Source organism: Heteronotia binoei, chromosome 2, assembly GCF_032191835.1.
Source record: "Heteronotia binoei isolate CCM8104 ecotype False Entrance Well chromosome 2, APGP_CSIRO_Hbin_v1, whole genome shotgun sequence".
NCBI classification, from domain to species: Eukaryota; Metazoa; Chordata; class Lepidosauria; order Squamata; family Gekkonidae; genus Heteronotia; species Heteronotia binoei.
Window position 1 is genome coordinate 97,288,255 of NC_083224.1, and position 25,790 is coordinate 97,314,044.

The 25,790-nt window shown below is 41.1% G+C and overlaps 1 protein-coding gene across 6 annotated transcripts in view; it reads left to right on the forward strand.

Annotated features, from left to right (window-relative positions):
- Positions 1–25,790, forward strand: part of RNF220 (ring finger protein 220) — a 537,115-nt gene that overhangs the window by 408,611 nt on the left and 102,714 nt on the right. For 5 of the 6 annotated variants that reach the window (XM_060231695.1, XM_060231698.1, XM_060231697.1 and 2 more), the window contains 2 exons: positions 7,383–7,478; positions 20,771–20,813. In XM_060231695.1, coding sequence (XP_060087678.1) covers positions 7,383–7,478; positions 20,771–20,813 — 139 coding nt within the window. Of the gene's footprint in view, positions 1–7,382; positions 7,479–19,930; positions 20,110–20,770; positions 20,814–25,790 lie in introns of those variants that run through there. The other variant, XM_060231701.1, reaches the window with a different exon arrangement.

The window sequence follows — 25,790 nt, forward strand, 5'->3', positions numbered from 1 at the left end:
CTATGATAGGGGGGCTGCTGCGGAACAGAAGCAAGCAGCCAGGCATAGGGTAGCCAGCCTCCAGGTGGAGCCTAAAGATCTCCTGATATAACAACTGAATTCCAGGCAACAGACTGAGAAAATAACTACTTTGGAGGGTAGACTCTATGGCATAATATTGAGTGAGGCCTCTCCCCTCCCCAAACTCTGTCCTCCTCAAACTCCACCACAAAATCTCTAGAAATTTCCCACCAACCTGGAACTGGCACCCCTAGTCAGGACTGGACCCAATAAGTTCTCTAAAAGAGGTCTAACAAGGGCCTCCCCCCCACCCCCGCCTTTTAGTGAGAGAACCAAGGTTGGTTGCATTTTACTGACAGAAGCAAACTTGGTTGCCTAGCAACAGCTACTATCTAGCAGTTTCCCCAATGGCCCAATCCTCATCTGTCCTGGAGCCAGCTGTGGGTAGGGGAGGGGAGTGGACCCAGCAAATGGCACACAAGCCAATGGGAGAGCTGTAAAATGTCAGGATCAGGTGTGTGTGTGTTTGTGTGTAAGATATGGTGATGTTACTGCACATGCACACAAAAAGAAGGCTCTGTTGCTGATAAAGTACATGATCATCATGAGCCTGAGCCTCCTTTGGCGGGGAGGGCAGGATATAAACCTCAGCTTGAGACCCTGGAGAGCCGCTGCCAGTCTGAGAAGACAATACTGACTTTGATGGACCAAGGGTCTGATTCAGTATAAGGCAGCTTCATATGTTCATAAATCCAATAAATAAATAAATGATGACATGGCCGCATAACCTCTTTTCAAAGGAAGTGCAGAACATATGGGGTGTGTCAGATCTGGATTCAATAAAAAAAAAATCTCCCAAAATAAATGTCCTTATGTGAAATGGGTGCCACAAAATTGGAGCATCATCTGTGGATTCAATTCACCAGGAAACAGCAGCAATACTGAGGTGCAGAAAAGGTCTTTGTAAACTCTCTCCACTCCATGCATAATTTTATAAACCTCTATAGTGTCCCTCTTTAGTCTGTTTTCTAAACTGAAAAGTCCCAGAGTCTTCAGCCTGTCCTCATGGGGAAGATATTCCAGCTCCCTTAATCATCTTCGTTGCCCTCCTCTATACATGTTTCACACATAGGCCAGCACCTTCCCCTGATACTGCCTGCTAGCACTGATATTCAGAAGTTTTCTGTCTCTGTATATGGAGGTTCCCTTCACTCGCTACAGCTGGTAGCCGTTGGTGGAGCTCTCCTTCATGAATCTGTTTAACCCCCTTTTAGAATGATCTACGCTCATGGCTATCACTACATCCAGTGGCAGTGAATTTCACAACTTAAATATTTGTTGAGTAAAGATGTATTTCCTTTGTCTGTCCTGAACTTTTTGCCTTTCAACTTCAGTGGCTGCCACCAAGTTCTAGCATTACTGGAGAGGGGAAAAAACTCCCTCTATACAGTTTGTCCACCCCTGAATAATTTGATAAATCTCTATCATGTCTCTCCTTAGGTATCTTTTTTTCCTAGGTAGCTCTCAATGTTTAAAACCAGATCAAACATATCCCCATGAAGATGTAATGAATAATCAGTATACTCTAGCCTTAAATGAAGGATAGATCTGCTTGGTGGCAAATAGTACAAGAGATACTTTTCTTGAGATTTAGAAAGGTCTAGTATGCAAGGCAGAGAACAAAGGAATTTGGAGACCCTACTGGGCAGCAACCTTGTTCAACGGTTTTCCCCCTCAGTGTTGGAAAAATTAGCAAAGCACTTAAAAACGCAATGGAATAAAGGCAGCAAAAGGCATATGTGTTTATTTATAAAGATATTACCAGAAGAAGAAATAAAGGGAAGGGTTACATTTGGAATTAAAACACTGAAGAATGAAAAGTCTTAGTTCCTGATCTAAACTCCATCTTGGCTAAAACATTTGTGGTCCCTAGAACAAAGAAAACCTAAATTTTAAAGCAGAATTTGCAAAAGTGTCTTCTCCCTGAGGCTCTCCATTTTAAAATAAAATGTCAGGGAAACAGACTTCGTACAACAACAGAAACTCGGAACAGGACCGTAGTCCTCAGGAAGCCCAAATTAGCCTCACTAGAGAAGACCAGGACAGTGTTTTTTCCTCTCATTTGGGGGAACCCTCAGTTCATGATATAGAATGTTTGCTATGTTTTTAGCCTGGTTTTGGATTAGACAAGGGAGTGTATCTTCAAATTAGCTCCGTTTTTTGTTACTACCATGAGAGTAGGATAACAGATTCCCATTTTATTTGATAGTGAACATGATGCGGGAGTAAAGATTATAAGTGCTAAATCTATGATCTTCAGAATTTCTCCTTAACCACAACCTGCAACTTGAGACAATTTTACCACATATTAATTTTACTCACTCACTCAATATATGCCTTTGTCTTTCCCCTCTTCCACTCTGTCCCCATTCTTTCACTCCAAAAGATGCTTGTGGTGTCACTGGTGTGATACGCCTCAAATTATTCAGAGTTCTCATTGTGAAAGCACAATCCACTGGCTGACCACCAAACACCCCAAGCAGAAAGTTGGCATTTAAAGGTAACTGGATTTCTAATTCTGGAGCTTCCGTTCCCTGCCCTCCATCTATGTTCCTGATTGTTCTCCTGACAGTGCCTAAATGGAGAAGTGATTGCTCAACCTTGACAAAATGAGAAACACAAATGAAGTACAGCTTGGGCTAGAGCAAGGGCTTGGCTCCCTGATACAGTGTTTAACATGCTGCGGAGGTATTTAGAATAGAACTGCTTGCTACAATTTTAAGAGACAGTTTATTCATCTAAACGGCAAACGTATGTAGAAGAGGGACTGAGATTGACATCTTTGGGATTAGTTTAGCCCTGCATTTTTTCTGGAGGTCGTTGTCATGGTGCTCAGGAGGTTTGTTGAATAAATGGGGCCAGCATTCTTCTTGGGACCACACGCTAAAAACTAATACATAACGTTTAATTTACTGTCTCCGTAGCAAGCCTAGACATTTTTCAGATAATAATATTGGATTAGAGCTACTTGCAAGGGTGGATGGGGAATGGGTGGATGGGTGGGAAGGGGGACAATGGAAGCAATGAGAATTTGTTGCTGAGGTTGCTTGAGTCAGAGTCGATGGCTTGTGTATTTTTATTTTTTCCACTAGAGCAAATTGCAAAATGAAGTATTTTTAACATTTGCCTTGAGGTTTTATGTGAATCCTAACAGAGGAAAGTATGTTGCAAACAGTCCTTACTGCTCCCAAAATGTTGTGTGGCCCAGTATAAGATACAAAAGGCAAGATTCTGATTGTTTATATATTTATTTAGAAAAAAATTATGCAATTAGTTTTAAATCATGTTTGTTAGTTTTAAATCACATTTTACTATCTTGATCCTTTATGACCCAAAGATGGCAACATTTTTGTACATTAGGACTTTGACAGGTGTCTCTTTTAGAGGTCATAAGGCCTGAATATCTGTTCTTGAATTGGCTACTTTCGGGGGAGAAAGGGTTCCCCTTGTAAAATTGAGTTGCCCCAAGTTTCTCAAAGGATAGATGCTTTCAGACTTCATAAACTCAGCGTGGACTAACTTTGAATGTTAAAATGTGTGTATGTGGAGCTAATTTTGAGTCAGTGAAGATCATCCAAGTTTTCCCTCTGGTTGGTCAGGGGCAACTGTTTAGCATTTCCACATTATGTATCAGTCCAGAAAAGTTCTAAGATAGTACAAATGACAAATTTTCCAGACAGTCAAAGAAGCCATTACTTGTTGGCATGCAAATATATGCAAATTTAAAGTTCTCTATCTAGCGTGGAGTCTGAGCTTATTTTGCAAAGCACAAATAGTAAAAAACAAACCAGTTTCACTTATGCAGATAATACAGCTATGGCTGTAACAGTGCCAGTGGTGTGCTTGCTGGGTATACAACAGGAAGATATGACACACAACAAAAAGGCATATAATTATGGAAAGGGCTATGGCTCAGTGGTAGAGCATCTGCTTGGCATGCAGAAGGTGTCAGGTTCAATGCCCAGCATCTCCAGTTGAAAGGAATAGGTGGTACACAATATGAAGACCTCTGTCTGTGACTATAGAGAACTCCTACCAGTTTGAGTAGACAATACTGACCTTGATGGCCCTGACCTGGATAGTCCAGGCAAGCCCAATCTCATCAGATCTCAGAAGCTAAGCAGAGTTGACTCTGGCAAGTATTTGCATGGGAGACTGCCTTGAAATACCAGAAGTGGGAGACAAGGCATGCTTTATTCAACCAGGCCCCCAGTAGGGGTCAGTCACCAAAGGTTGCCATGACTTCCAGGTGCACAGTGACGCACACTCACACAAATACATGCACATATAAATTAAAAAATACTGCCTTTGATGGACCAGTGTTTTGATTCAGTATAAGACAACTTCATGTGTCTGAATGGAGGACATATTTGGGGGTTATCAGATGGCAGTAGAAAAATGTATAATGTGAAGCTGGGTTTGTTCAAAAAAGGTTTTCCTGAAGAAGTGGTTTTGAAGAGGAGCGTAGACTGAATCGGCATGATGAGCAGAAAGGAAGAGAAGACTGTTCCAAGTACTAAAAAACAGCAAAATAAAAAGCACAGTTGGGAGGAGATGAGCTTCAACTATAAGGTGAATTAAGAACATAGGAACATAAGAGAAGCATGTTGGATCAGGCCAGTGGCCCATCCAGCCCAACACTATGCGTCACCCAGTGGCCAAAAAATCCAGGTGCCATCAGGTGGTCCATCAGTGGGACCAGGACATTAGAAGCCCTCACACTGTTGCCCCCCCCAAGCACCAAGAATACAGAGCATAACTGCCCCAGACAGAGTTCCAGCAATACACTGTGACTAGTAGCCAGTGATGGACCTCTGCTCCATTTGTTTATCCAGTCCCCTCTTGAAGCTGTCTATGCTTGTAGCCACCACCACCTTCTGTGGCAGTGAATTCCATGTGTTAATCACCCTTTGGGTGAAGAAGTACTAAACAATGGTGATGAAAGGGGGCGTGACATAATAGTCAAATGAGTTCCTGCTGGGCTTTCTCTACAAAAAAAGCCCTGTGTGAAACAATGGTGATGTCAGGGGGTGTGGCCTAATATACAAATGAGTTCCTGTTGGGCTTTTCCTACAAAAACAGCCCTGAGATTTTTTTTATTATACAATGGCCCAATCTGGAGGAGCAAGTAATAAGAATGTGGAGTAAGTGCTAGGGCCTGCTAATATTTCTGTTTGAAATATTTTGGACTGGCAGTGGTCAGAGACAGGATACTGAGCTAGTTTATTTGCACATTACCAAGATTAGGTCAGAGACAATCTAGCATTAAAATGGCCTGGAGTTGTTTCTGTGCCACATGAACATGCTCCAAAATGGCAGTTAAGTGATAGGAAGGCAAGGAATAGATTGCTTCACAAAAGTTAATCACCACCTCCAAATTCTCTGCATACAAAATATATATGGTTCTGAATTGGTCCCTGACTTTCTGTTTTTTTTGAGTGAGTAGAGAACCTCTTTTGATTATGATTTTATTATGCAAAGTAACTGACCAAAGCTGTTCTTATGTTGTAGTTATTTTTGGTCATTTATTATTGTTGTTGTTATATTTGCTTCTGATGCTTATTTTATAGCATTACTTTCAGTAGGTATATTCATTTTGTTTTGTTTCTTTCTTTCCTCCATTTCTGGTTTTACTGTTTTGTCTGTGTAATTTAGTTAGTATTTCTCAAATAGTAACATTACATTTTCACTGAATGTATTTCCTTTAAATATTGTCAAAGCATTCTTGTCATTTCCCATAAAACTTCGTTGCACATGGAATTTATACCTCTCTGCCGTTGCTTTGAAGTCTGCAAGGTACTGATAACCTTCACAAATACCAGTAAATTGCTAACTATCTGGCTTTCATAGCCTGCTATAAAAAAGAGAGAAACATCTGTGTTATTTGGGGTATTTCAGGATATTAAAGAGGAATCTTATAAATAGGATAATGTCTCTTAATGTGCCAGCATTTGTAATTACTGAGAGGATCTGTACAATTGAACTGCTCTTTAGTACCTAGTGCTTATCTTCCCTGCTTGTATATTGCTATTTTTGCATTAGTGAGCAGTTTGAACTAAGTGAGAAAGGTGGACTATAAGTAACACAAATAATTTTTCTGTGAGATTTTAATACATGCTAGAACCAGGAAGCAGCTGAGATGATATTGTCCGCTCCCCTACTGAACCTTCAAGATGTGACTGAACAGCTAATAAATTGGAAATAAATAAATCTGTTTAACAAAAAAAGTTTTTTTAGAATGGGATTATTGTGGACCTTTATACGTGATTTTATAACTATAAGGTACTGCTAACTTTTATGCTAAAGATTTTCTCTAGCACCTTCCTTGTTGAAGTGTAGATGTGATGTTGCATATTCTGCCATGACCTCCAACTTTATCAGATTACCCTTTCATTTGAGAGTTGTTATGGTTAACATCATTTATAGCCCACCTTTCTCACTAAGTCTCAAGGCAGATTACAAAATATGAAAAGCAATTCAATCAGACAGCAAAGGCCTCCAGTAAATAGTGCAGTAAAACTTAAAGGTATTTATGTTCACATAAATTCTAGTAGGCATGACAGTGAAACTGAAGTTATTATGGGGGAGTGCTGTTTCATATGGTGCTTGTTACCTATCCAGTCATCCTAAATTGGTTTATTTTAATTTCAGACTATCCCACATCTTATCTTGTGTGTGTAGTATTTTGCCCAACTGGCAGTAGCCCTTGAAAGAAGCAGTAGGTACAGCCTACATGTTCGTACTTCTCTGATTATGATAGCAGATGGTGTTATTCAAGGAAGAGTTCCCATGCGGAGTTACCTCAACTGTGTCTCCCACTACCATAAATCAAAGCTTAATGAAGGATGCAGGCAGGGCTTTTTTTCTAGCAGGAACTCCTTTGCATACTAGGCCACACACCCCTGATGTAGCCAGTACTACAAGAGTTTACAGTAGGCCTAATACACAAAGGAATTCCTGCTACAAAAAAAGCCCTGGATAGAGGAAAAATGTGACCTAGGTATCTGTCCATAAGGGTCACATGCAAGCAGCTGAGGAGACACAAGAATGACTATTCCCATTCATGTTGAGGTGATGGAATAAACACATGGGTGAAATTTTGGCTTTCTGAATAACTTTTGATATTATTCTCTCAAACTAGCACAGCATGTGCCCAGCTGAACTAGAAACTGTTCCTCTCTGTAGCTAGGCTACTAGGGTTAATGTTTTCTTGATGAGCTTCTGTCATTTTTTATACCTGTTGCTATTATTTTTCTTGAGAACAAGTAACACTTTGCATTGTTAACTGCCTCTCCACCTCACCACCTCCCTTTTTCCTACAGTCAATTTTGTTGTCAGCCTCAATCAAGCGGGAGGGAGACTCTCCAACAGCATCACCTCACTCTTCAGATGATATCCATCACTCAGACAGATACCAGGTGAGAAAGAGCTACCAGGAGGACTCAGTTGATGGCTGGAAACCAAGAGCTCCTAAGTGGCTCTACCAGTTCTTTCAGTGACACCATGCAAGATCCTAACTTCTTCCACTCCACCAGTAATTCGGGGATTATAATATTCTACTTGTTTAATGCATGTGTCCCTGCGCCTTTCGAACCTTGAAAAGTACTGTGGTGTATAAATGTCAATGCTGATAGTTTGCTACTGTTCTTAACTCAATATAACTTCCATCCCTGAATGTTTCTTGATACATCGTGACATTTGAAAATACAGTGCAGATTGTTTAGAACTGACACAGTTATATATAACCATTTTCCCCTCAAAAAACTTCCAGCCAGATTATTTTATTATTGATGTTAATGTGAAAAAGTCACAACTTTTAGGACCTCATCTAAACATTTGCTCTAACTTTGCAAAGAAAACTGATTTCACAAAGAAAACTGATTTTAAAAGTGCAGCAATGTCAGTTCCAGTAAGGTACAGGTAACTACCCATTTATGTTGGAAATCATTTATGTTGGAAATCACAATGGATTCTTTGCATATTCAATATCCAAAGCCTTATTATTGAAATTAACTCCTTTATTTCCAATTATATTGTACATCTATAATAAAAAACACACAGACTTTCTAGGAAGATGCTCACGATATCCCTGTTCATGGGACCTGTCGTGCACTAGTTAAAAAGCAACAAATCCATAGCTGTGATAATGTATCATACAGTATGTGATGTAAGGATAGTGCTGTACCTATTGTATGACCAGTATATGGCCAGATCCGAATTACCTACATAGTTCAAATTATAAATCAGATCTCAGATACAGAAAGTATTCACACTGTCGAAATTTTGCAAAGTTCATACTCTTTATAACCAGCGGTATACTGTATGTTGTCAAATGTAGATAACAGGATTTTTAACATTAGTCTCCTCTGCACAATGAAATTTCCCTGTTTCAATTTCGTTGTGTTTTCTTAGCAGAAAAGGTGTGTTTCATGAATGCTCATGAGTTTTTAATGCAAGGGCACAATGGGAATTATAATTTTCTTGAACAGGAAGATGGTACTTTTTAAAAATCAGAGCTATTTCATTCAACTTTATAAATTGCAATCCAGAGCAATACAAAACAACTCCAGTGTATAAGAATAATATGAATTTGACCAGGAAAATACACAGCCATCAAAGATAAATCCCCTCTAAGAGCCAATCCAACAGAAAAATTCTTCCCTTGACTCCAAGAGATACTAGCTAAGTTCTCCATGTACTGGATGTATGCCCTAATTATATATTTCTTTAAAACTGCAGTGCTGGTAATTTTGCATTGCAAGTTCTTTGTGACATTTATGATCTGCTAGAAAATATATGGTATACTAGTGAGAGTCTGGCAAAGAAATTTCTGCTTGTGTGGTTATTCTGCAGGGAATTTTGCTAAGCATGGATTGGCAAGCTTTATTAAGAATAGATGCAGATCATCACAATATATTCACAAGTGACCACTTTGTGGTTCACTGTCATCTATACCTGCATTTTATAAAGCATTTGCAGAGCTGGTTACTCTAACACTACATATAAAACACATGATCACTCAGTTCTGAAGCATCCTGATTAAGATTAGGACTATTTGTATGGGGGTGGGGACAAGAGCATCAGCTCCCCATGCACTGCTTTCCTGACCTGAAATGACAGGTATGTGATTTGCCCATGGGAAGTACCTGCATGTGCAGCCCCCCAAGCAGGATAAATAGCACCCTCATTACCCTTTAGATTTAGGAATGTGATAAAAAAGAGAAGGCTGAAGCCCCTCCACCATCAACATTGTCCTGATGCAAATTAGAACTCTTCAGAATTGAGTTCTCACTGGTGACTCAGCTATCATCTGGTTGCAAATCCCTATGGTGATCTCATATTACATGTAACATTTAGTTCAGATTTTAGTGTTATAAGATTCCCTGTAGAATAACTGCAGGAACAGAAGATCTCTTCAGCAGTAGCCACCTCTTTAGGAAATGAAAGGAACTTTGGACTTATAGTTTGGTGTAGTGATTAAGTGTGTGGACCCGTATCTGGGAGAACCAGGTTTGATTCCCCACTCCTCCACTTGCAGCTGCTGGAATGGCCTTGGGTTAGCCATAGCTCTCGCAAGAGTTGCCCTTGAAAGGGCAGCTTCTGGGAGAGCTTTCTCAGCCCCACCCACCTCACAGGGTTGTCTGTTGTGGGGGAAGAAAATAAAGGAGATTGTAAGCCACTCTGAGACTCTGATTCAGAGAGAAGGGAGGGGTATAAATCTACAGTCTTCTTCTTCTTACCATGAAGATCCCTTCTATTTGAGGTGGGGGATAACATCCTAACATTTGGGTACTCCTTATCCCACAATCCCTGGAGACAGGGTATTAGATCATTTTCTTTCCACCCCCGAGGAAAGGAGTACCTTCTTCTTCAACTCAAAGGCCTCCAGAGCTAACCATAGAAAACTATGAAGTGTGCTGGTGTTTGTTGCTGCTGACAGGACTTCACTTGATTAAGCAGCTATGGGATGAGGCCAAAGGACCAGCCCAACATTTAATGATAACAGTAATAACGGGGAGGGGGGGGAGTTTAAGACAATTAAGAAGGCTATTATTCACAAAGCAATCAGATCCCCTATATCAGGGTGGTCAAGGATGTTCTCCCCTACCTTAGATGGAAGGAACCTTCACACTAAGCCCAAAGTTCCTTTCCCATTTGAAGAGAGGAGAGCATCCTGACTGGAGATATTAGAGAGCTTCCCCCAAGACGTAAGGGCAGCCCTCTTGTCTTTCTTCCTTTCACAATCCTTGTTGAAGAACTTGCTGCCTGAAGGCTGCATTGGCTGCCGTATATGAGTCCATTTTGAAATGGCATATAAAGACAGACATAACTGCCCAGGTGGCTGTTCTACAGATCTTCAAAACTGATGCATTGGACTGAAAGGTGTCTGTGCTTCTGTTTGAGTGGGCTGTGATTCCTTTTGGAAGTTTGAACCATTGAGAAGAGTAGGCCAACATAATGCACTCTTTCAGCCACCTGAGAAACGTTTTAGACACCTTTCTGTTCTTGGCTATCAGATGGTAAGATGCAATCAGAGTATCTAATCTGACAGAAACTGTATACTGGATATATGTATGTAGGGCTTTTTCACATCCAAGGTATGCCAATAATTCTCCTTGGGGCACTATGGATTGGGACAGGAGGTACACCACCTGAGAACTGTAGAATTCAAAATTAATCTTTGAGATAATCAAAGGATCCAGATGGAAGAACAGCACATCCTTCTGCAAAATGCAGAAGTCTTAGCTATAGATAGATCTCCTGGGATGTATCTGGTGAGGTAGTGCCATAAGCAACAGCACCATAAGCATAAGGAACCTGAGTGATGCCCAGGCCTTGGATTCAGTGGGAACTTCCAGCAGCACAGCTCCTGAACCTTTCTAAGAGTTCCACCTCCTCCTTCCCACCTTGTCCATTGACTAGTAGGTGCAGCCAAATAACTATTCCTGGATGAGCTCCTCCACCTTTTTTTCTACAAAATGACCTCTGGTGATGCTTTACGTAGTGGCTCAAACAGAGGTTTTGTAAATGCTTGGAGAATCATATGAAGTCTCCAGGAAGGTAAATGTTGAACTTCTGGTGGGTTGGAAAGTGCTTCTCCTCTGAGGAAATACTTGACGGCTAGGATGACTGCCCACAACTGGAGGTAGAACTGAGACCAAAGCCATTACCTACCTACAGAGCATATTAGCTCTAAGGCTAACACCTAAGTCTGTCTTGTAGGAAGGAAAGCATGGTGGGGACATCCATCTCAATCGAACTCTTATTTGGTTAATTTATTCAGTTAATTTATACCACATTGCACATTCTTCAGCACCAGCTGAAGGCCTTCCAGGTACAGATGTAGATTTTTTTCTGTTGACAGTCATCGGCTTGCCAGCATAGTCTTCACTCCTTGCCTCAATGTGGAGCCAGGAAAATCACTTCTCTACCACTTGAGTTTGTTCAGAGCCCTGGAGATCATCTGGATCTGAGGGAAGGCATACAGTAAGCCAGCCAGCCAGCCATCAGGAGTGCATCTGTCTTTTTTATTTATTTGTTTTATTATTTCAATTTATATACCACCCCTCCCCCTCAAAGTGGGGCTCAGAGTGGTTCACAACAATATAAATCAGACATAATAAAAATAGTTAAAGCAATATGAAAACACAAAGTATAAAAAACCAAACACAACTGATAACAGTGGATCCAACATTAAGGTCCAGAAATAAGCTCAACTGGGAAAGGCCTAATGAAAAAGTTCAGCTTTACAGGCCCTGCAGAACCTAGGGAGGTCCTGCAGGGCCTGGGTCTCATCTGAAAGGGCATTCCAGTGGGATGGGGCTATGACTGAAAAAGCCCTCACCCTGGTAGACACCAAATGTGTGACACAAGTGCCTGGTAATACCAGTAGGCTGCAAGATGACAACCACAGTAGCTGAGGGAAGTCATAAGGGGAGAGGCAGTCCCTCAGGTATGGTGGTCCAATACCATTTAGGGCTTTAAAGGTTAAAAACAGCACCTTGGATTTGACCTGGAGGCCAATAGGCAATTTACGCAGCTGCTTTAAGATGGGTTGTATGTGTGAAGGTCAAGATGTTTCAATCAGAAGCCTGACAGCTGCATTTTTGACAAATTGAAGTCTCCCAAGCAACTTCAAGGGCAGCCCTGCATACAGCAAATTGCAGTAGTCTATTATGGAGGTGACCATGGCATGAATCACAGTGGCCAGGTCCAGCCAAGACAAATAGGGAACCAGCTGACAGGCCTAGTATAGAAAAGAGCTTGCTTTGCAGTTGTGGTCAACTGCTTGTCCAAGGAAAGAGTGGCATCCAGCCAGATCCCCAGATACTTCAAGGAGTCCACTAATGAGAGCTGGACCCCATCCAGAATTGGAAGCAATCCCCTTCACAAGCCAGTCTTAGCCAGACATATCACTTCAGTCTTGGACAGATTAACTTTCAGCCAGCTCTGCCTCAACCATCCAGGCACTGAGTCAGAGAAAAGAGAGCCATTGTTTATCCAACAGGAGGAGGAGGAGGAGGAGGAAGAGATTGGATTCATATCCCGCCCGTCACTACCCAAAGGAGTCTCAGAGTGGCTTACAATCTCCTTTCTCTTCCCCTCCCCACAACAGACACTGTGAGGTTGGTGGAGCTGAGAGAGCTCTGACAGAAACTGCTCATGAGAGGAACAGCTCTGTGAGAACTTGTGACTGACTCAAGGTCACATCAGCAGATGCATGTGGAGGAGCGGGGAATCAAACTCCCAGTTCTCCCAGATAAGAGTCCATGCACTTAACCACTACACCAAACTGGCTCTCAAGAAGAGCTAGGTGTAATCAGCATACTAGTGGCAGTGGCAACCAACCCAAAATATCCTGCTGAGCTCTGCTAGAGGACAAATAAAAATGTTAAACAACATCAGAGACAGGACTGATCCCTGGGGTACCCCACAGACCCCAGACAGAAGACCCCCCTGCCCCTGAAGAACACCTTCTGACTACATCCCTAGAGAAATGAGGTGAATCAAGATAAGGCAGTATCAAAAATCTCCAGGGAGGCCAGGTGATGGACCAAAAGAGAGTGGTCCACTATATCAAATGCTGCAGAAAGGTACAAGAAGATCAGAAGAGCAGAACTACCTCAAGCCAACTGCAGCTGTGGTAATCCAGAAGAACTATAGGGGCTGTCTTTGTCCCAAAAAGACCTGAAACTGGACTGGTATGGATTGAGTGTGACGTCTCACCCAAAAAGACCTGAAGCTGTTCAGTGATTGCTTTCTCAATCACCTTTTCCAGGAATGGTAAACTTGACACTGGGTGGTAATTGGCTAGTTCTTTTTTATCCAAGGAAGACTTTTTTAAACAATGGTTGAAAATGGCTCCTTTGAGGAACTAGGGAAGCACCCCTGAGAAACAAATCAACAATCTGTCTCAGAGGGCTTCCTGTCACCTCTTGTCTAGATTTAATCAGCCAAGAGGGGCAAAGATCTAACTAGCAAGTTGTTACTCTCATAGCATTCAGGATCCTGTCCACTTCCAACATCAAGAGCTGGCTGAACTGATCCAGAAAAGGACCAGATAAACCCAACAGAACCTCCCTATTGCTAAGTGCATTCAAACTGGAGGCAGGGTCCTGGCAGAGCTTCAAGATTTTATCTGGGAAAAAAACTTCCCAGATTAAAAAAAAAACTAAGAGCGAAATCACTAGTACTTTGGGAGTCTCTCCTCAGGTAGTTCAGTTGAAGCAGCACCCTAAAATAACTGCGCTGTGCTCTTCTGTTTGTGGATAGTTGTAACGGGAATAGAAAAGGGCACTCTTCATGTTGAGAGGTCTACACAGAGCAGACCAAACCAACACGTCAATTGTTAAAATAGGACTTGAAGCAGGGACTGCTCCCCTTGTCCAGATGAGACTGACTGAGCCAATCAACCTGGGTATTGGAGGCACCTTCAATGTATTCCACTCAGAAAGATGAGGTGAATGTCTGACCACTTCATGATCAAGCTCACTTCCTGTTGGAGCTTCCAGGTTTGCATGCCTCCCTGATGTGAGCCTGGGCTGTGGTGGCGTCTGTTTGAATTCAAACATGAAGGTGCTGAGATGCTTTTAGGAAGAATTTTAGCACAAGAAAAATCGCTCTGAATTCCAGGAAATAGTTGCTTTGTTGTTCTGAGACGGACTGTGTTCCTTGGAGCTGACCCAGAAAGTAGTGGGCTCCCCAGCCCAAGAGACTTGCGTCTGTGGTAGTCAGTCCATTTCTGGATGGATCTCTTTGTGATTAAATGCGAAGAGACAATCCACCAATTCCGCAACTGTGGATTAGTTATCCAGTCTCAAGTGGCACTTGAGGGCAATATGTTGGTGAAGATTTAAGAACCACTGAAGGTCCCTGGAATGTGCTGAAGCCCGTGGGACTGTGGCATTGGCTGCAATCAAGGAGCCCAGAAGCTGGTCAGAACCCTTAGGCCCATCAGCCTTGAGACAATGACCAGATTTGCTACACATTTTTACCTTTGCTGCTTCTTACAGTCTCCACGGTCACTCCTAAGTAAATCACAAACTATAATGGGGTCAACAGACTCTGTGATGTCGATGAGGAAGTCCTGTGATGACAGATGCTGAGTAGTGGACTGCATGTCCTGGGATGCCTTCTCTGCTGAGGGAGACCTGATGAGAAGGTCATCCAGATAGGGATGCAGGTAGATATCCTGGGATCTGAGCCTTGCTAAAAAGGCAACCATCACCTTCATGACCATCCTTGGAGTTGATGCTGCTCCAAAAGGCAGGACTCTGAACTGGTAGTGATCCCTTCTCCAAGCAAAGTGGAGGTACTTAATATGGGAGGGGGGAAATGGGGATATTTAGGTAGGCCTCTTTGAGGTCTATGGATGTTATGAAGTCTCTGATGTAATTGCCTCCACAGTCAACTTTAGTGTCTCCATTTTGAATTTTTTGTATAACTCCAATCCTGGTTCTTTTTTGGGAACAGTAAAAAAGATGGATTAAATGTTTTTGATTCAAGGTAACAGACTCTATGGTGGCAATCTCTATGAGATCATAGATGGCTTCTTAAGTACAATGTAGTTTTGCAAGCTTCTTGAAATGAGGGAACTATCAGAAATGCTTGTGCAGGGGAAGAGACAAACCCAATGATGTAACCTTGCCAGAAAAGTTGAAGTCTTTCCCCCCCAAAGGTGGAGGTCCAGTATCAGGTGCACTGTGGGGTGAGGTCTGTTGCCTCTGTTGCCTGAGTTTTTGCACTGGGTAGACTGAGAGTTGGAAACACAAGGGAAAGAATGACCAAAAAGGAATTAGCCAAAAGGTAATTGGAGTGCCTCTGAGTCCTGCACGTGCAAAGAAAGAAGAAAAAGAACTGAAGATGGTGGCATTCCTCTCCTCGGGAGCAGAAAGAAAATGACCTAATATCCTGCCTCCAGGAATTGTAGGAGTACCCAAACATCAGGATTTCCTTCTCTCTTCAAAATGCAAATAAACAATCCTAGATATGAAGTGCCATTTTATTCAGTGGGACTTATTCCCAGGAAAATGTTTCAGGATTGCAGTCTAGGTATATTAGTACATAGTTGCATTCAGGGCTCTCTCTCTCTCTTTCTTTCTGTGTGTGTGAGTGTGACAAAATGGAGTTCTGGAATTCTTTGCGGAAACAAAATTCTCAAAACATGTTTAAAAGTTCATGAGGGGCACCTGTGTGCTTCTCCTTCATTTCCCTCTTGAGAGCTCCAGTGCCTCTTTTTCCATAAAAAAAGCCCTGGTTGCACTTATGTATTTAGCTTATTCTAAGGGTACAGTCCTATGAACACTTAGGGGGAATAAGCCCTATTGAACTCAGCATAAACATACAGAGCTGAAAAGTTGTGTCTGACTATGGCTTTACCTATAGTGTTTGGAATAAGAATTATTTTGCTCTCTGATGCTATTTCTTTTGCATTATAGCATACAGCTCCCAAAGTCTTGCCTGTGTACAAAATATGGATCAGTCAGCTGAGGTGTCTTCATTAAGTCACATCCACCAATATTACCACGGGTGGGGGAGTGAATAACTTCGACAGCCAAATGATCCTGCTGTCTCACGGATAGTGTGTCAAGTACACTTTGTGATAGAAAAAAGCAAGTTGAACTGTTCAGGCAAACTTGCTAACAGATATTTGTGACTGGATGTAACATGGAAAACAGATCAAATCTGCTCAGAAACTTCGCCCCTGCTTTTTGAACTAGTGTTGAAGGGACAGTTCCCTTCTCGAATAGCCCTTTGTGTTGTAGAATAAAGTTAGACTCCAGTGGCACTTTTAAGACCAACAAAGTTTTATTAAAGGTGTGAGCTTTTGTGTGCATCTTCAGATAAGGGAAATGCAACATTACTAACTTTATGTACAGGTTTTAATGAAGTGTTATATGTTCCCACTTATATTTTATTAAAATGAGCAAGCAAAGGCTCAAACAATACATGATGTGTGAATTCTTTGACTGGCACTCCCAGTGTGTTCTTTGGCGCTACAATGTAGCTATAGGGCCTCTAATGTGAATTGGGCTGTGGAAGAAATTTGTTTTAATGCTTTCAGATCCCTGCATTGTTTCTCTAATTTAAAATTCCCCTTGACCAACTACTTGTGCCTCTGTTAGAGAAAGCAGATACCCCCCTCCTTTTTTTTGTTTTGATATCAGGGCTAAAAGTGGCCCAGGGAGAAATTTTCAATTGGGGAAGTGATGTGGGTAAGATCAAGTTAAAACCGTCTTCCCTAGCACTGGACCCTAATCCATATCAGGTACACATCACCTGCTTTATAGGTCCCTAAACCATGTTGTGAGTTCTAATAATGGGACTCCAATAACATGTGCAGCAGCAGTTGACCCTAATACAGATATCTTTGTGGCATTAAGCAGAAAATAAAGGGAACAGATTTGATTGTAACTGAGATCTGACAGTTATATTATTTTAATGATCAAGTTAGGGAAATGCTAAAGTCAGAGTAGTTGAGTAGTAGGCATGAAGGAAAGCAGAGATGCAGGTAGGTGAAAAGAGATGTTTGAAGTTGTTTTGGCTGCAATAAACTTTTTTTAAAAGTAACATATGGATGGCAGCACAGCTTTTGAAAATGGAATTTTCACTTCATGTCCTTTCTTTCCAGTCTTCCCGGTGTTTAAATAGGATTAATGACATGACTGTTTATTTTTTAAAAAGAGGGCGGAAATAGTGCCAGTTAAGAAGTGTGTAAGCATGTTTCTACAGAAATCAATGTAGATCGGATCCTAGACAATATGGAGAACTCCTTTCACTGTACTACATATGAAATGAAGATGCTCAGCACTGGACAGACAGGCCTCAGTATTCCAGACCAGGCTTTTGGGCAGTAAATAGAGTGCAGCAGCTTCATAAGAGTACAATTTGCTTGCATAAAAACCCATTAAAATCAGATCTTACTATGTTTCTAGGTAGTTGGATCCCAGAGCGGGGTGGGGGGAGCATTCTCATTTGGTACATTTATATCCTACCTTTAGCAGAGTATATAGGCTATCACTTTTTCTAGAAATATACTGGTACACAATAACTTCAGCTTCCACAAATATTGCTAATGTTTCATAGTGTGATCACTAAAAATGACTTGAAGCATTATCTGCCTTTTATTACACACACTCATTTTGCTTCAGGTATATATTGGGTCGCACAAAATACATGCTTTTCAGGTTTGTGCTGGCTAGTTTTTATAAGCCCTGTTCTTCAGTCTTTCAACTCAAATTCTTAACACAAATATTCTTGGAAGATGTGCTTAAACAGTGGAGTGTGAAAGAATTCCCTGTAGTACCCCCTAAACTCTAAGATACGTTACAGCATTTTGCACCCAGAAAGAGGAAGACTAGTAAATTGTGATGTGCCTGGTTCTTGCTAGAGTCACTGAGGAATAGTCCGTTGGCAACTCAAGTGCATCCGATAATGTGAATAAAGCTTCTAAACAAGAGGTTAATAAAACACTCACATAGCAGGCTCAGCGTACTAGAACGAAGCTGCCAGCCGAGACTGCTTGAAGCAAGCAGTCTGAAGCAAGCAGACTTTTTAACTCTGTCCTCAAAAACTCAGTAATATGTATTTTACTACAATTTCAGCATCCTAGTTATTTCAATATCTGTAAAATGTTAATGGCAGTTGATTAGGAGTGTAAGGTGATTGCAGAATGTACCTTAAAATCAGTGTGGACTTGGCATGTAATGATATTGGTAAGAAAAAGTTATGGAGAGCAGAAGCTTGGAAAGGATCCCAAAAATATGCTTTATTTTCCCCGTTCAAACTCAAGCAGTACCTACATCTGTGTATATCTGTCTTAAATATAGCTGTTATTCTTCTCTGTGTACTAGAGTGAATGTAAGTAGGAAAAGAATTAACAATTCTAAGCAAGTATACTGAAATAAATCCTACTTGAATTTAATGTGACATGCTCTGGTAATTGTCCTTAGGACTGCAGCCTACAACTTAGTATCTGTGATTGTATGAGACAAACTTTGCCACTAGGGTGATTTTATGCAAGAGTAACATCAAGGCAGCTATAAGAAAGACAGAAAGAACTGCATAGATCTTATCCCCTGCATTATTTTTAAAAAATAAGACTGTAAAGTATTGCAGTCCTCTCTGATATACAAAATTAGACTTACAGAGAAAAACTGTAAGAATGCATATAATGAAATAATTTGGAGGTCTAGGAAACATTTGACGATGCTTATGGATTTTAAAGGGTTGGGGGGAGTTTGCAGTTGAGGTCTCAGACCTGCAACACTGTCACACATTTGACTTTAAACACTTGGATAGTCTTGATGGCTTCAACAGGATTACTTATCAGATTAAATCGAAGCCCTTCCCTAAATGTATGCAGGACCTGGACATTGGCTAGCAGCCTAAAGGCCAGACTTATTCTTGCAGTCACTGAGTTCAAAGCTATAAAATAATATAGTTATATAATTATTTATTACAATTTTGTACTTGGAAATACATTTATCTCCATATTGTTCTTTGGAGAGCTGTTCATCAGAGCTGAATGCTCTCACAGACTCTGTCCAGATTGCTTAAACCTAAATGATTACTGAACTAGCATATTTAGAAAAGTGCTTTACACACACTGGTTGTTTTTAAGACCTCCTCCTGTACACTCTCAATTTTTTGGATACTCCAGTTATTATGTCCAAGAAAATCTAAAGCATTTGGTACTACAGTAACAAGAGACATATTTTTGAAAGGAGATATGTTATAAAAAGAGACCGCATTTCCAGTTTACTGCAACCTGTGTAAGGAGCTAGCTTCTTGAAATGCTTCTGGATTGTAAATTCTTGGTAATTATCTCTATCACTGCTATTCTTTTATAGGCTTCTTAATATTCCAAATAAGGTTACCTTGGAACAGCGAGTTGGCACTGGCTTCCTTTGCCAAAATCTAGGTAGTTACAGTAGAGCTGTCACAGGTTTAGATCCTGAAAGCACTCCTATATCTTTAATCAGTTGCACAAAAGGGAGAATTTTACCTGGTGCATCTTCTCTCCCCTACAATGCTACTGCGACAGAAGTCACACCAGACAAAATTCTTCTGTGCACCGCCACAAAGTACAGATGACAGTTAAAGGCGAGGGCAATCCCAAAGCTCTCTGAAGAGAGGAGTCGCTCCTAAGAGGAAAGGGCTGGTTATGTTGCCCAGCTGCTAAGTTATGGGGTCGCGGGCCAACAGCTACGTCTCTGGAGTTCGGACCATGTGGCGACCCAGTGTTGCTTCGGAGATGGTTTAAGGACATTGTCAAGCCTCAGACGGAAAAAGGGATCTTAATATTTTTGTAAGAGAGGCGCCGAATTCCAAACCGCTATAAGCCTGGCGGTTGCTATGAGAACGACTTCTTCCTACTGAACTCTCACCCTGCGCAGGCCGCAGCGACGTCTCGTCACATGATTGAAACAAACATGGCGGCGGCCGCTGTTGTTGGGATCTGATTGCAGGTGCCGGGGCCGTTGCCTGCATCCGCTCGCATCCCCGGACATGCAGAGCGAGAGGAGAGAGCCCGGTGGCCGGGAGGAGGTGCGGGCGGGGCACATATGAGGGGAAGGGGCGTTCTTGTGAGAAAGCTGGTTATAACTACGAGAGGGAGTGGGGTTTGTTTACCTCCAAACCAGGGGTTGGGCCGCCCACCTTGAGACGGGAGTGCTCTGTTTACATCTAAACGATAAACTTTGAGGGGGAGGGGGTATTTTATAATAATGGGAGGGGCATTCTTTTGACAGGATGAGAACTTATCATTTAGATCGGGGGGGGGGGGGAGGAGAACTGACCAGAGTAGGATGGGTTATTTTACAGAGCATATTGGTCTGCTTATAGGTGTTTGCTGAGTGCTTGTGGTGTAGGAAGAAGGGGGGGGGGGGCGGGTTGGTTAAGTAGTCCTGGTTTTCAGGAAGGGAATCCTCATGCTTAGGCTTAATGTCAGGAAGAGGAAATGCTGTTTTTTCTGTATTGGTTGGAGGAAATTGGTAGAATTTAGTGGTGTTATTGGTTTGAACAAAGAAAGCAAAGGGAAGTATTCCAGGAAAAGTGGATTTGTGTGATAGATGGTGTTGGTGTATGTTTCTTTTATTCAGGTCTGCTTCAACATTATTTACAAGAATGAAATAAATCATTTTACTGTATTCTCACTGGCAAGATCCTAATGCACTTTTTCTTTGTCCTTCCCTCGCCCCTCCCACAGACCTTTCTCCGAGTAAGAGCAAACAGGCAGACACGGCTGAATGGTAAGTGTGGCAGAAACTCTGTACCACATTATTTCTGTGGTTTAGGATGATGTCTAGAAGTATTAGGCTTTAGTGGGTCTAATGTCTTTAGCTTTTAAAAAGTTTTTTTAAGTAAATATGTTCAGAAATCATAGCTTTTTTATAACTTTATTTTTGTTTTTCATGGATTCTTAAACCATCTGTAGATTTTTTTTCTTGTGAAGAAGATTGGCTACACCTCTAAAAGTGACCTTATCAATACATAGAATAGTGTTTCTAGTGCATACATTATGGATTTCTGTTTTCATATGGATGTTATGACATTGGCTTTTCAGTGTTGCTTATTTTTCTTAAGTTCGTTGTGAACAGCTATGAAGCCCAGTTCTGAAAACTGCTACACTCTAGCCAATTATTTCTGTTATTATTGTAGCCAGAAAAGAGAACCATCAACTGCTCTGTTGGAACCAGTGTAGAATCAAAATCTTGTAATATCTCAAGTTGTTTTTCATAGACTTGATACCTTGATTATTTGTAACTCTGCAGTAACTCTCTTAAGTATTATAAACGTGTGTGTGCGCGCTTACATACACACACTGCCACAGTTTTCAGAATTTTTGACTTCAGGGTTAATTTCCGCCATTCCATGAACTGTTAATTCAGTTTGTTTTGAGGCAGTGTGGTGTAGTGGTTAAGAGGGTCAGACAAGTATCTGGGAAACCTGGGTTTGAATCCCCACGTAACAGGGAAGCTTGTTTGGTGCCCTTGGGCCAGTCACACACTCTCAACCTAACCTATTTTATAGGGTGGTTGTGAGGATAAAATGCAAGTGAGGAGAATGATATAAGCAGCCTTGGGTCTCTGGGGAGAAAAGCAGGGTACAAATGAAGTAAATAAAAACAGATTATATGTCATAATAGTTGAAAATACTATACATTATGTGATGATACATGTTCAAAGATTATATAAGATGTTGACTTGGATCTTGTGTGGAATTTGTGCAGTTATGGGGAGGGATTTCTGCTGATTTCACCCCATCCCATGGGACATCTCTAACTTTCCCTGAAATTATTCCTGGGGTGGGGGGTCCCCTGAGACCAGTATTTCAGGGTGTGTTTTGAGCTGTCCTGGACGAGTGAAAATTCCTGTTCAAATCATCTGTGAAAATTCTCAGCAGGATCCCAAACATTACATTTTGCTAATCTTTCTTTAGTAGTGCATAGAAATAAAGGAATTATTTATTGTGCTTAATTCAATCAATAAAAATTAAAGGAATGCAAAGTAAGCAAAACATTGTATGAAAGAGAGATTCTTTAATGCTAGTAAGCTTCACTACTGTAAGATCTATGGTACTTGTCATGAAGTCTGCAAGAAGGAGTTGTTCAACTAGTATTAATGAGGACTGTGGGCTGCATTGTGAATACTAGTGATCTACCTTTTACGTACACAGCCTCTGTAGTTTTTGTTTCAGTAAATCTGCTATATGATTAAGGAACAGTATCACAGCATTTAATGTATTTACCATCTCACAAATATTCCTTTTGGTCTCTTGGAATGGCTACTGGAAGGAGCTGTAGCTGAAATACTGTTTTTCAAGACTACTGTTAAGAGTGTTACCACTGTTACTACATGAACCCTTGCAAAACACATTTCATATTATCTTTGTTCTAGATAATTGTGAGTATTCAATGTACAACATTTCTTTGCATGTTTGTATTTTAATTTTAATACATAACAAATAGACTGGTTGTGGTGATTGAACATTTTCATGGGATATAACACAACTAAAATGTTAGGATTTTAAAGATCAGACTAGGGTTTGCAGTTCAAGTTCTATGCTGCTGTGCTAGCAGTGTGAGTCACATGATATCCAAGATTAAGAGCTAGATTAGAGTCCAGTAGCTCCTTAAAGACCAACAAGATTTACAGGATTTTGAGAATCAAAGTTCCCTTTTTGAGATACCTGGTGAAGGGAGCTTTGACTCTTGAAATCTTATACCCTTGAAATCTTGTTGACCTTTGAGGTGCTAGTGGACTTGAATGTAGCTCTTTTTACTGCAGACCAACACGGCTATGCAGCTATGATATCACAAGACTAAGGCTTTCTCTGTTGTCCCCCCCCCCCCCCCGCAAATATATATAGGAAGACTGGACTAGGAAGACAGAAAGGAGTGAAATATATATTTCACTCCTTTCTGTCTTACTAGTCCATATATATCCTAAACATACTTGGGGAAAGGCACTGTTAGTCAAGTAGTGTCAACTCCTCAATAATTCTTATTTCCCTAAAACTTGCAGTATATTAATAGCTCAGATTCCTTTTATTGGATATTGTTTTGCATTTTTCAGTATTTATTTTGGAAATTGTTATCCTGCCCACATGGTTTCACACCCTCTGAATAGCTGATAACAAATAATCCATTAGTATGGCTGTCTTTTTCCCCCTACAGCAAGTTTTCTGTTGGTAGCCTTCTGTAAAGACTTGCTTAAAGGCACTTTAAAGGCCCATGAAACAATATTACTGGATTATTTGTTCTTTTAACTGTATTGAATGCAGATAGATCCAGATGGGCAGCTGTGTTGGTCTGAAGCGGTCAGGGGTGTCGAACTCATTTGTGATGAGGGCGGGATCTAACATTTAAGATTAGGTAGCAGGGATATGAACTTTATAAAGGATACAGACAAACACAATCAAATATATTTATATTTTTAAAAACTTAAAACATTAGCACTTGTTGGTCTTAAAGGTGCTTTCTTTGTATTTCTCCCATAGATCCACAGAACTGGGCAAAGGAAGCTCTGGCTCTTTCCTTCCTTCCCCAGGGGACTGGGGGGAGGGCCTCAGCCAATAGAAGGAAGAGAGGCTTGGCTCAGTAGCTTTGCTATGTGATTGAGAGAGCCTGGAAAAACAAGCTCTGTCTCCCCCCCTACTTTTCCCCCAAGGGAGGAGCCTCAGCCAATGGAGAAAATAGAGGTTTTGCTCTGTAGCTCCTGTGCAGTTGAGCAAGCCTGGCAAAGCATTCTCTTATGCAGAAGGAAGCAAGAGAGAGGGAGAAGGAAGCAGATGACAGCCAGTTGCTTAGGGGCCTGATAGGAGTCCTCCGAGGGCCTGATTCGGCTCCCAGAATGCATGTTTGACACTCCTGCAGTAGAACAAAGTAGGAGTCAAGTAGCACCTTTAAAATCAGCAAAAATTATTCAGAATGTAAGCTTTCGTATGCATGCATACTTCTTCAGACAAGGGAATGGGGTCCAGTGAACAGAACTTACATAAAGCTGGTGGGTTGTGGTTAAGAATGTAATATGATGCAAAGTTAGGATCCAATGGCAAAGTAGTGTAATAAACAAATTGAAAGACTATTTGGTCTGGATAGCGTTTGTATGGGAAACGAATAAAAGGTAATAACAGTTGCCTGTTAATTGCTCTTTCTACAAGTCTAGGTAAAACAAAAGGATATGTATTTCCTAGTGATGTTCTTATCCACCTAATTTACTTTTTAACATGTAACATACATTATGAACATCATTCTGTACATTATAAACATCATTCTAGTTTGCCATTAGAAAAAAAGAATAGATTTAAATATAGTGAAAATGGGTTAAGTATATGTAATGAGATAAACAGCAATATCCCTTATTTGAGTATCAGAATGTTTTTTTTATTGACATAATCAGATAAGGGATATTGGCTGTTTATCTCATTACATATACTTAACCCATTTTCACTGTTTTAATGTATTATTTTTTCTAAATCTTAAAGATATTCCTATTATATTTAGACCAATTTTACTCTTAAATGTTTTACTGAATAGTTATTGCTTTTGACTTGTACTGGTCATTGGCCGGATTGATTGATTGATTGCAGAAAGGAAGGAGCAAAGGTCTCAAATATCTAATTGAGTTTAATTAGGAAAGGGGAAAGGGAGGGAGGGAAAGGAGGTCAGGGGCATATATCATCATGATTTTATATAATTCCGCTATAGCACAGTTCGCTTATACTATAATTTCATCAGCAATCACAATAGTTTCTGTAGGTCTGTTAATAATTTCTAATCATAGAAAGCCAGTTTGGTGTAGTGGTTAAGTGTGCGGACTCTTATCTGGGAGAACCGGGTTTGATTCCCCACTCCTCCTCTTGCATCTGCTGGAATGGCCTTGGGTCAGCCATAGCCCTGGCAGAGGTTGTCCTTGAAAGGGCAGCTGCTGTGAGAGCCCTCTCAGCCCCACTCACCTCCCAGGCTGTCTGTTGTGGGGGAGGAAGATAAAGGAGATTGAGCCACTCTGAGACTCTGAAATTCGGAGTGGAGAGTTGGATATAAATCCAATATCTTCTTCCTCTTACTTGAAAGTTAAATATATTCATTTTTTAACTTTATGTCAGATCTCAAACCTTCTTATGAACCAAACCGGTTTGGTAAATGGAGAGATTTGTGTGACTTCATGAACTGGGACAAATCTAATTTTCCTGGTTCATGCCCATCCCTTGCTGTGGGGTCCCACAAGGATCACTGTTGGGGACGGTAATATTTAATTTATTAATCAGTGATTTGAAACTAGGGGAGAGTACTGGGATTGATTGTGAAGAGCTCCAAGAGGATCTCCACAAACTGGGTGAGCGGGTGTCAGTGTGGCAAATAAAATTTAATGTTTGTAAGTGTAAGATGATGCTCATTGGGGCAAAAAATTCTGGCTTCAAGTATATAGGCCAGTGATGGTGAACCTTTTAGAGACCGAGTGCCGAAACTGCAACCCAAAACCCACTTATTTATCGCAAAGTGCCAACACGGCAATTTAACCTGAATACTGAGGTTTTAGTTCAGAAAAAGGGGAAGTTGGAGGAGAGGGAGAGGCGAAAACAGATGGCAGGGAAAGTGGGAGAGGTGAAAACCGGTGACGGGGAGAGTGAGAGAGGTGAAAACAGGTGGCAGGGAGAGCGGGAGAGGCAAAAACAGGTGGTGGGGAAAGAGAGAGAGGTGAAAACAGGTGGCAGGGAGAGCGAGA